We start from the raw sequence: 10,893 nt of genomic DNA, 5'->3' as shown, positions 1-10,893 counted from the left end.
GCCGCGACCCGGCCCACCGGCCCTCCTGAGGCGGCGGGGAGCGGCCGGGCCGGGCCGGGCCAGGCCGGCGGCGGCCCCGCGCGGGGGGCAGGCAGGGCGCTAGGCCCGCGCCTCGCCAGAAGGCCCCCCGCTGCCACCTACCCGGCACTCGCCGGCGGGCCGGCCGCCGCCCCCGCCATCCGTTTCCCTTCCCCGGCCCGGCGCCGCCCGCCCCCAACCGCGGGCCCGGGCCCGGCGCACCGGGGCCGCCCCGGGAACCCGCCGGCGGCAGCAGGGGGCGCCACGCCAGACGCCGCCATTTCCCTCCGCTCACCTGCGGCCTCCAAACGCACCCTGCGCCGCCGGCCCTGCCGCCGGCCAATCACGACCTGCTGACGGCCGCAGCCAGCCAATCGGCGGAGAGCGGGGCGGGCCGGCCGGGCGCCGGGCGTGCGCGGCGGGGCGGCCCCTGGCGGCGGCGGCGGGCAGCGTCGCGCGGCCGGGCGTGCCGCGCGCACGTGGGGCCCGGTCCCGCGTCGCCACGGCAACGGCGCCGCGCGGGCCGGCACGGCACGGCCGCGGCCCGGGATGCCGCTCCGAGCCGGCGGCCGGTCCCGGGGCCGCGCTCCCGGACGCCGATGCGTCCCCCGGGGTGACAGCGCGGCGAAGCCGCCCGCCCCCGCGGCACCCCGGACGGGCGGCGCAGCAGTGCCGGACGGGCCGTTGAGAAGCGTCCGGCCCGCACCCGCGACCCATCCCGGGCCGCATCCCGGGCGCGGCTCCGTGCCGTTGGGGCGCCGCGTCCCCCGCTCACGGCTCCAGGTGCGCGGACTTTGCCCCGACCGCACCCTCGCCGCCGCGGGTGCGCCGTGCCGCCCCGTGCCGCCCCGTGCCGTGCCGCCCCGCGCCGTGCCGTGCCGTGCCGCCCCGTGCCCGCAGCCGGGTCGCGGGGGGTGCCCGGGGCGGGGGCCCGGCGCGGGCGCGACCGCCCCTCCGGCGCTGTCCGGCGCGCGGTGCTGAAGGCGGGCGGGGCGGGGCGGGGCGGCCGAGCAGGTGGCGGTGCCGTTGCGGCCACCCCCCCCCCCCCGTGCCCGGCCGGTTCCCCGCCCCCCGCGCACCCTCCCGCCGCCGCCGTTGCCATTCCCGTTGCCGTTCCCATTCTTCTCACGTCCGCCATCCCGGCCCCCGCCGCGCTCACTCCGCCGCTCCGCGATGGCCAGCACCTTCGCCCGCGCCCTCTCCTCCCGCCGCTCCGCCGGCCTCCTGGCCATGGTGGGCGCCGGTTCCCTCACCGCCGGTTTCCTGCTCGCCCGGGACACGGTCGGCGCGGGCGACCGGCAGCGACGGCGCTACCCGCCTAGGTACCGGACGCGGGCGGCGGGGGCGCACGTGCGGGGGTTGGGGGGGGGGCGTGGGGGACGGCGGGCGGGGGCACCGGGAAAAGGCGGGGGGGCTGCCCCCGAGTTCCAGCCGGGACGGCGGCCCCGGGGCGGCTGAAGGAAGGGGGGGGGGGGGATGGAGCGGCGGGAGGACGCCGTTCATCCGCGGGCGGGGGTGGCCGGGACGCCCGGGAACCGAGACTGCGCCGGCCCCGTGAGCTCGGCCGTGCTGGACGGAGCCGCCCCGCCTGGGGCCGCCGCGGGCTCCCCCGACCCGCACCCAAGGGCACCCGGCGCCGCCGCGGCGGGGCCTCCGCGCTCTGCCCGAGCTCCCCGAGGGCCGGGCGGCCCCGACCCGCGGCGCCCGTATCCCCGGGGCTGGGGCCCTCCCGGGCTGGCCGGGCTGCCCCGGGGACCCGCCCCGGGACCCGTGCTGAGCCGGGGCTCTGCGGGACGCAGGGGTTCCCCCGGGGGCGGCCCGGGCTGGGAGCCCCGGGGCTACCGGTGGCCTTGGAGAGTTGTGGGGCACCGGGACAAGGTGTTGTGCTGCCAGTCCGGGGCCGGCAGGAGCTGGGGGGACACGAGTGCTGGGCAGTGGGCTGGGGGTTGGGGCTGGGGTCCCTTTTGGGGATGCGCAGAGGTGACTCCAGCAGCCAGGCAGCGAGCACGGGTCAGTTTGGGTGAGTCCATACCCCTGGCTCGGCCCAGGGGTTGCAGAAGCCCAGGAGCACTCGCCAGTGTCCTGGTGGGAACAGGATGGAGCAAAGGGTTCATTTTCTCTTCTCCTGGCGAGACACCCAGGAGCTCCGTCTGCAAGAGGCAGTGTCGGGGCAGAGGCTCCTCCGCAGCCCCTGGGGCTGGCGGCAGCTCCTGGCCCAGCCCCATCTGGCTGTACCAGCCTTCCCACGCGCCTGCCTTTGGGACAGGGACTTCTCTATATATACAATAAAAGGTTTCTTGGCAGGTCCTTGCTCTTCCTTCTCAGGGGCAGTACTTAACGAGAGAACTGGAGGGGCCCGCCAGTGCCGAGCAGGCAGCCCCCAGTCTGCAGGCACATTTTGGATGATGAGCCCTGAGATGTGCAGTCAGGACTCCTGGGAGGTGGGCGTGGGGCCAAGCCGGGCCGGGCAGGCACACGCAGGGCCATGGCATGGCTTAGGGGTGCTTTTGGGGTAATGCTGGCTCTGCGAGAGCCGGTGGCCCCGTTTGCACAACCTATGCCTGATCCTTTAAGCCAGATAAGTGTCAGAGCTGCAGCGTGGTGCTAAGGTTCAAGCCCAGCACAGAAGGTCTCATGGCACACTCCCCCTTTGAGCTGCTCTTTGCCAAGCGTTCCTGTGGGGAGCCCGGATGGGCCCCAGGGGGGACGGGCACTTTGCTGCCACAGGCAGAGGCGTTACTGCTGCTGTGTTCACCGTGCTTGCTGTAGCAGCAAGAATTGGGGCCCTGAGGTCCAGAGAGGTGCAGCAGGTCCAGCCCAGCGCTCGTGCTGCCCAGCCCCAAGGAGCGTGGAGGTGGGGGCTGGAGGCAGGAGCTGCCTGTGCCCCACAGGGGCCGTGCAGGGTAGGGACAGTGCCAGAAGGGGAGAGGGACGTGGTGGCCACCGGCTGGTCCTTCCGCCTCGCACCGGCACCAGCTGCTCGGCCTGGCACAGCTCAGAGGCGGGTCTGGAAAGCGAGGAGCAGGTTTTCCTCCCCGCTGCGCACCATGAAGTAGCAGAACGGGCAGGAGGCAGCGCGCTAGTGCTCCAAACACGCGCGGCTGCTGTGGTGCCTGCACCACAGCGCAGTGAGAGCGCGGCGCTGCATTGCAGGCTCAGCCCCTGCTCCTGCAGAAAGCTGCGAGCCGACAGCCAGCACCGGGCTCGGGAGGGCTGGTGGGGCCATGGGAATGAAGGGACAGAACCAGCGGGGTCAGCAGTGATGAAGGCTGGATGCTATTGCCTGGTCGCCTCCAGAGAGGCTTGTGTTTTCAGGCTTTCTGGGCTACTGCAGGGCCACAGACAGCGGGGCTTTCTGAGTGGGGAAGACTGGCAGGACCCCAGACCCGCTGGCTGGAATGAGGGAGGTACCCTGCCCGCTCCCTGCTCCTGGGGACAGCTGGCCTGTCCCCACCGAGCCTACACACACACGTGTGTGTGTCCCCTGGAGCACACAGAACACTGCCAGCATCCCCATGGTGGCTACGGGCAGGGGCCAGCCTGGCCGTGCTGCTGCAGCAGGATGGGTGGGCTGGGGAGAACCGGCAGTCAGAGCACTGGCGCTGAGGGGACAGGCAGGCACATCCCTGGGGAGGAGGGGACTGAGCTGAGTCTGGAGAGGGGGTGAAATCAAGGGAGGGGAGGTGGCTGGGAAGCTGTAAAACAAGCTTCCTCAAGAGTCTGTTTTGCCTGGATGTTTTTGTGTCAGTGCTGACTTTGGAAAAGAGCCTGGACAGAGGCCAGGGGTGAGCTGCAGCATCCCACTCTGGGGGACCAGTCAGCCCACCTGGGATTTTGCTTCTCTAGCCTTTAAGTTAAATAACAAGATGCTGACTACACCCCTAAGGGGCCTGAGCGGCACCCCACAATTGCTCATCAGGTGCCACAGTGCAAATGGCTGTGCTGAGGGGGCATGGGCACCCCTCTGAGGAGACCTGGGCACAGGCAGGGCCTTGCACAAGGCACTGTGCCACACTGGGGTGGTCACGCTGGGGCTCCCCCCAAAGTGTCTCCACACCCAGCCCAAGCCCCCTCCTCCCTGTGTAAACAAGCCACACCTGCAGCAACCTGTCGGCTCCCAGCTCCTCCTGCTGCCATGCAGGGTCTGCACAGCTCGCCTCATGCACCCCACACCTCCCTGGGACACGTGTGGGGCTGCTGTCAGCACGGGCACCCGCAGAGCCGGTGATGCCACCAGGTGATGGAGGCCTCAGGATCAGCAGCAAAGAGATGTGGGGGGCTGCTGGTGCTGGAGGGGCTACCCAGCCCGGGGGGACTGGCAGCCATGCTGACCACCTTGTAGGTGTCGTCCTGGGTGAAGGTGCAAGGACAGGCTGCGGGCAGGATGGCGGTGCCGAGCTGCCCACGGGCAGTGTGGGTGACAGCAGTGCTCCTGGCACGTGTCCACCGTCTGCCAAAGATGTTTCCAGCTGGAAACATCCCAGGATCCAGGGGGGTCCCACCCCATTGCTCAGCTGCATGGCACCAGGAAAAAGGGTGGTGCTGAGAGGGTCATCAGTCAAAATCCCGTTTGGGGGACAAAACCCAAGGGGCCGAGGCAGCTCCAGTAAGACCAAGTGCAGTGACACATCATGCTCTGCTGGAGGACCCCTGAACACCCAAGAGAGCATGGTGGGGGCATGATGCCTGCTCCCTGAGCCGTCCCACACCAGCCCTGGACACATCCTGGCTGCAGGGATGAGCTGTCTCCCCTGCAGCTCTGTGAGGCACGGCGTGTGAGCACAGCATGGGGTGCTCAGCATCTCCATCCCTGCATCACCCTGCTGATCCTGGTGCCATCCAGCTTAGTTTGGGTGCTCTAGGAAGGCTGAAGAGAAATTCCCCAGGTTTGCTGCCTGTGATTCAGGGCTGTTCAGGGGAGGGTGGGTTCAAGCCAGGAGCTAAATGAGCCCTGCAGCAGGCACAGACCCTGCAGGCAGGGGCCAGAGGCTCTCAAGGCTTTGGACTCTGAACACCTCGGTGAAGGTATAGACTGACATAACAGGCAGTGTGCTTAAACCTATGGCAGTCATTCACTCACTGGAAGTAAGCTTGCCTCCCCTCGTAACCCTTGCTGGCTGGCTGGATGCAGTCCCCACTGTCAGGGGGGGAAAGCAAGCGTGCTGTGGTCCTGGCATGCCAGGTGGCACTGAGGAACTTGTTGAAGTGTCCTGTTGTGATCAGCAAATGCCTTTTATCAGATGGCTCTTTCCTGGGGAGACATGGGTCAGTAGCACACTGATAGTGGTGGGGGAGGCCCCTGCCATCTGTGGGTTACTGACCCCAATATGGCAGTCAGCCTCCGAACTGGAGCATCAGCACAACAGATAACATGTGTGTATGTGCTGGGCCAGCAGCCCTGAGCCTGCATGGCCTGGGACCAGTTCCTGCCTGGAGCAAACGCTTCCTCGCCCTGGTCCAGGCTGGAGCCTCGTGCTTCCCTGTGTGGAGCAGAGAACGCAAGACCCACCTCCCTTTCTTTCTGCAAAGTGCAGGAAGCCACGAGCAGTAGCCAAGCTGTAGGCGAAGGGCCAACGCACATTCCTTGGCCTGCAGACACAGGGGAGGAGGCGGCGGCAGCGACAGCTCTGCTCTGCATTGCAGCAACGGGGCCGAGTGCTGGCAGCCAGACCTGGCACCCTGTGCGGACGTTCGCCCCGGGAACAGGACCGGGATGCTGGGAGGGTGCCAGGCCCTGCTGCTGGTGATGGTGGCTGGCTGGCGCTCCTGCTGAGCCAGACCCAATCTGGTCCCAGCTCCTCTTCTCCCACATGGACCTGCACACACACACAGGGCAGCGCTACTCCTGGGAGAGAAAAAAGGTGCATCCAGGGCTGCAGGATCCCCCCAGGCCACAGCCTGGCCCCCTGGGCTGTCCCACTGAGGGAAGCAGAGGCTCCAGCTCTCAGCGAGGGGGGATTTGGCCAAGGAAAGCAGTGTCAGGGTCCTGCCCTGCCAATCCCCCCATGAGCGCAGAGCAAGCACAAAGCCAGGCTAAAGCGGGAATGAGGTCAGGGGGCGGCCTCCTGCTAAGCTGATTAGAGGAAAGCGTCCCCCTAATACAATAAACTGCACCAGCCCAGTGCGGTTCCCACCAGCTGCAGATCGGGGTCAACCGCTCATCCCGCCCCACGGCATCTGGGGGCGGATGAACAGGGGGCTGTCGCGCCTGGCTGAGGCCCAGGGGCCAGACATGGCAGGGCCCCAGCAGGCCCCTCGCTGCACGGGCAGAAGGGGCAGCGGGAGCAGCCACCCTCTGTGTGGGCTGGTGGCAGGTCAGCCCCCGGGATGAGAAGGGGAGCGATGGTCCCGCTCTGGGCCTGGCCGTGCTGGCAGCTCAGCGCACAGGCCCCCGCCAGCTGCCAGGGCCCCAGCGTGAGGCTGACGTGGCTACCACAGCTCGCCCAGCCAGCTCTCCCAGCCTCGGGGCCCTGGTACAGAACTGATAAGGAGCCGCACCCACACAACCGACCCAGATTTGCTGGCGGACTCTTGTCCTTGTGGCAATGTCAGGCCTTGGCCCTTGCTGTGTGATGGCAGTGCCTGCCTTCCCGCTCCCGCATGGTGTGGCCACATGGCCTCCCTCCCTAGAGCTCCTCTACCACATCTGTCCTGAGGGTCCCTGAGGGGCAAGGGCATGAACACTGGAGTCCCCTGGCTCTAAAGGACTTGTTGCCTCTCCTTCCACAGTGCTGAATACCCCGACCTGAGGAAACATAACAACTGCATGGCCAGCAACCTGACGCCAGCCCTCTACGCCCGGCTCTGTGACAAAGCAACCCCAAATGGCTGGACCTTGGACCAGTGCATCCAGACGGGCGTCGACAACCCTGGCCACCCCTTCATCAAGACCGTGGGCATGGTAGCTGGTGATGAAGAAACCTATGAGGTGAGTGGTAGACAGAGCCCCACCACGCTCCAGGGTACCTGCAGTAGCCAGAGCAGTCCCAGTAGCTGAGGCACATCCAGCAGCCTGGGACACTTCTTCCCGCTTCCTTCTACCTGGCCCCGTGGCCTGCCCCAGCATGTCCCCATGGGACACAGGGCTCCTTCAGGTCAGATGTTCCTGGAGCCCCACAACCTCTTCCTCCTTGTCCCCAAGCCCCACCTGCCCAGGCAGCACCGGCCCATGACTTGCTGTTGCACTGCAGGACACACCATGGCCCCAGCCACCCCCAGCAGCCTCCCTGCAGCCATGTCCCCCATGCCGGCAGTGGGCTGTGCCGAGCTCATGGCAGGGGCTTCCTGGGGTGCTGGGCCTGCAGTGCTGTACATCATCCCGCTTCCTTCCAGGTGTTTGCTGACCTGTTTGACCCCGTGATTCAGGAGCGGCACAACGGATACAACCCCCGCACCATGAAGCACGTCACAGACCTGGATGCCAGCAAGGTGCACTAGCTGGGCAGTGGTGCTGCGCACAGGGGCCCTTCCCCGGGCCTTGGGGCACAGGGTCCCTGCCAGCAGGGACCTGTAAGCAGCACATGGCTTATGTCTGTTCCAGATAAAGTCTGGCCACTTTGATGAACGCTATGTGCTCTCGTCCCGCGTTCGGACTGGGCGCAGCATCCGCGGGCTGAGCCTGCCGCCAGCCTGCACCCGCGCCGAGCGGCGAGAGGTGGAGAAGGTGACTGTGGATGCCCTGAACGGCCTCACTGGAGACCTGGCGGGCCGCTACTACCGCCTCAGCGAGATGACGGAGAAGGAGCAGCAGCAGCTCATCGATGTGAGTTGGGGCAGTTCCCTACCAGCCACCCCGGGTGCCCACAGAGCAGGACCCCTTTGTGGCATTGCCTCTCCAGGAGGCCGTATCCTTTCCCAGCCTGGCTGCACTGCAGGATCAGGACTCCCTTCCCCAGTGAGGCCACCCTGCAGTGCAGAGGGTGTCAGCCCTCCCAAGTCAGGGGATGGAGCTTCCTGAAGGCAGCCTCGTCAGCCCAGGCTTTCGCCCCATCCTGGACCTTAACCAGGGGAAGGCAGCCCCCTGGTACATAACTGGTGCCCTGCTAGCCCCAGGCACAGGGTGGGCTGTGTGCCAGGCCTGCCTGGGAGAGCCACGGTGGGTGCCTGCGTGGCAGGCTGGGGGCAGTGGTATAGGGTGCCCTGGCACCAGCCATGCAGCCCCCTGAGCCCTTGCACTCTGCCTCTCTCCAGGACCACTTCCTCTTCGACAAGCCAGTGTCCCCACTCCTGACGGCGGCAGGAATGGCTCGGGACTGGCCCGACGCACGAGGGATCTGGTGAGGATCTGCCACAGCATCAGTCAGTGGGCAGAAGGGTGGGGGCCACTGCTGCTCTGTCAGGCTGCCCAGCCCCACCTCCTGCACCCCCCATGCTCACCTAACCGCAGACCCCAGCACACGCACCACCAGCACCCTGGGCCACGCTCACCCCACGCTCTGTGGCCACGCAGAGTTGGGCTCTCCTTGCCCAGGCATGAGCCAGGAGCACCTGCAGTCAGCAGCCACAGTGTCTTCATACCAAGTGGAACTGCAGAGCCAGCCCCCTGCTCTCAGTCCTGCCTGCTTCACTGTCCTGCAGCACCTTGCACTCCAGGCTGCCAAAACTCTGTCATTGCCTTCTGCTCCCCGGGCAATCCCCATCCGTCCTCCTGGCTCTGCACACTCCACCTGCCTCCCAACTTCTCCTGCCACAACTGCATCTTACTGCTCCCTCCCAGCATCTCTGCAGAGCCATGCAGCATCCCACGCAGCATCCCACGCACCTGCGGAGCGACAGCCGGCACACGCAGCCGCCCACACCTCCCTCACTGGCTCAGCGCCCGTACAGCAGCCTCATGGAAAACAGCACACGTGGAACCCAGCTCCAGCCACCCCCTAAACCCAGCACCCCCACATGCACCCACATCTCACAGCCCCCTCCCACTGCCCACACAATGCAGGAGCTCTTGTCCAGGCAGGGTTGCCACCACACCGGCACCATGCTGCTCCTCCTCAGCAGTGCTTTCCTGCACCCACAGCACTGGAGACAGGACCCATCGCCCACCATGTCTCCAGGAGCATCTCCTGGCTGGCCACCCTGCTGCCAGCAGTGCTCTGACAACGGCCAGCCAGGGATGAAGGGAGAGCTCTGGGCCTGGGGGCAGCACTGGCACTGTGGTCATAGGGGCAGAAGGGGCATGGGCGAGCTGGCAGGGGTGGTTGGGTGGGTGCAGGAGCTCTGCTGGCCACCAGCACAGCTGAGCACAGCCCTGTCCCTAGGCACAATAACGAGAAGACCTTCCTGATCTGGATCAACGAGGAGGACCACACGCGTGTCATCTCCATGGAGAAGGGCGGCAACATGAAGCGCGTCTTCGAGCGGTTCTGTCGGGGCCTGAAGGAGGTGAGCACCGGCCAGCCCCTGCTGTGCTGGCCCTGTGGGCAGACAGACAGATGGATGGGCGAGCAGGGCTGCTGTGGGGCTGGCCCCCTGCACTCAGCCAGGGCTGGGCGGTGCGGCCATGCCAAGGCCCGGGCACCCACGGCTGAGGGTCTGCCTGTGCCTCTCCATGCAGGTGGAGCGGCTAATCCAAGAGCGAGGCTGGGAGTTCATGTGGAATGAGCGGCTGGGCTACATCCTGACCTGCCCCTCCAACCTGGGCACTGGGCTGCGAGCTGGTGTCCACATCAAGCTGCCACTGCTCAGCAAGGTACTGCCATGGCTGACTTTGTGGGGAGACCCAGCTTGTGGGGCATGGGGAGCTCAGCCACACAGGGGGTGCAGGACTGCGTGGGGCCTGGCCCTGGACCTCAGTCTGGTTCCCCAGGAAGCAGAGCCCACACCTGCTTCTGCTGCTGGAGGGGACAGGAACCTGCTGGGGTTCTGGAGCGATGGGAGGGCTGCCCCGGGGAGTAGTCGGCTGCAGAGCCCCGACTGCCTTGCTGAGGGTCCCACTGAGCACCAACACCTTCTCTGGGCACCAGGATAGCCGCTTCCCTAAGATCCTGGAGAACCTCCGGCTACAGAAGCGTGGGACAGGCGGTGTGGACACGGCAGCTACCGGGAGCGTCTTTGACATCTCCAACCTGGACCGGCTGGGGAAGTCAGAGGTGAGTGCTGGGCAGAGCTGCTTTTGGGGAGGGGGGCTCTAGAGTGCATGTGTGTGCCAGGCTCGCAGCACCCAGACAGTTCCAGGGCCATGTGCTGGGGCCAGCGTGGGGTGTGTGTGGGGCAGTGCCAGGGGCATGGCTCCCGGGACAGCCCCCAAGTCAGGACATGTGTGCTCCTGGTGCAGGTGGAGCTGGTGCAGCTGGTGATAGACGGTGTGAACTACCTGATCGACTGTGAGCGGCGGCTGGAGAAGGGGCAGGACATCCGCATCCCCTCCGCGGTGCCGCAGTTCCGGCACTGAGCTGGACCAAGGCAGCACCAGCCCCGCGGGACCCAGCTCCCCCCGTAGCTTACGCGTCTCTGTGCCAGCATGTCGCTGCGTCCTGCTACCCGCAACGCGCCAGGCCAGACCCCATAAACGTGTGCTGCTGTAGCTGTGGCTCCGCCTCCTCCTTACCCTGCGCCCCTGCAGAGAGGCACCCACCCCGCTCTGGGCATCCCACACCTGCCCCAAGCCACGGCTGCCCTGGGGAACGCGCCTGGGGGGCACGGGGGCTGCCCGTTCTGGGGCCCCAAAGGGACCGTGGTGCTGGGGAGCTGGGCGCAGCCGGCTGCAGGGTGCCAGGAGCTGCGGGGAAGCCGGGACGGGCAGGGAGGGTGCTGTGGGGCCACACGTCGCTGCAGGGAGCGACTTGCGCCCATCACGGGTTTATTGGGGCTGCAGAGAAGGCAGCGGGGCAGGCAGAGGAGGAGAGGCAAGGCAGCCCCCAAGGCCACCATACCCCC

The 10,893-nt window shown here is 67.1% G+C and overlaps 1 protein-coding gene across 1 annotated transcript; it reads left to right on the top strand.

Annotated features, from left to right (window-relative positions):
* Positions 1–1,191: 1,191 nt before the first annotated feature.
* CKMT1A (creatine kinase, mitochondrial 1A) lies at positions 1,192–10,408 on the top strand (the record flags this gene model as incomplete). The annotated part of the gene is made up of 9 exons (XM_084268169.1): positions 1,192–1,340; positions 6,748–6,946; positions 7,351–7,446; positions 7,559–7,780; positions 8,209–8,294; positions 9,276–9,399; positions 9,572–9,706; positions 9,981–10,106; positions 10,292–10,408. 9 exons carry the CDS (start codon positions 1,192–1,194, stop codon positions 10,406–10,408), a joined length of 1,254 nt encoding a protein of 417 aa, XP_084124295.1.
* Between the last annotated feature and the right edge of the window lie 485 nt (positions 10,409–10,893).

The sequence above is a fragment of the Gallinula chloropus genome (genome assembly GCF_964237585.1).
Source record: "Gallinula chloropus genome assembly, chromosome: 9".
NCBI classification, from domain to species: Eukaryota; Metazoa; Chordata; class Aves; order Gruiformes; family Rallidae; genus Gallinula; species Gallinula chloropus.
Note: the sequence above shows the minus strand (reverse complement) of the source record. Positions and strands in the feature narration are given on the sequence as shown.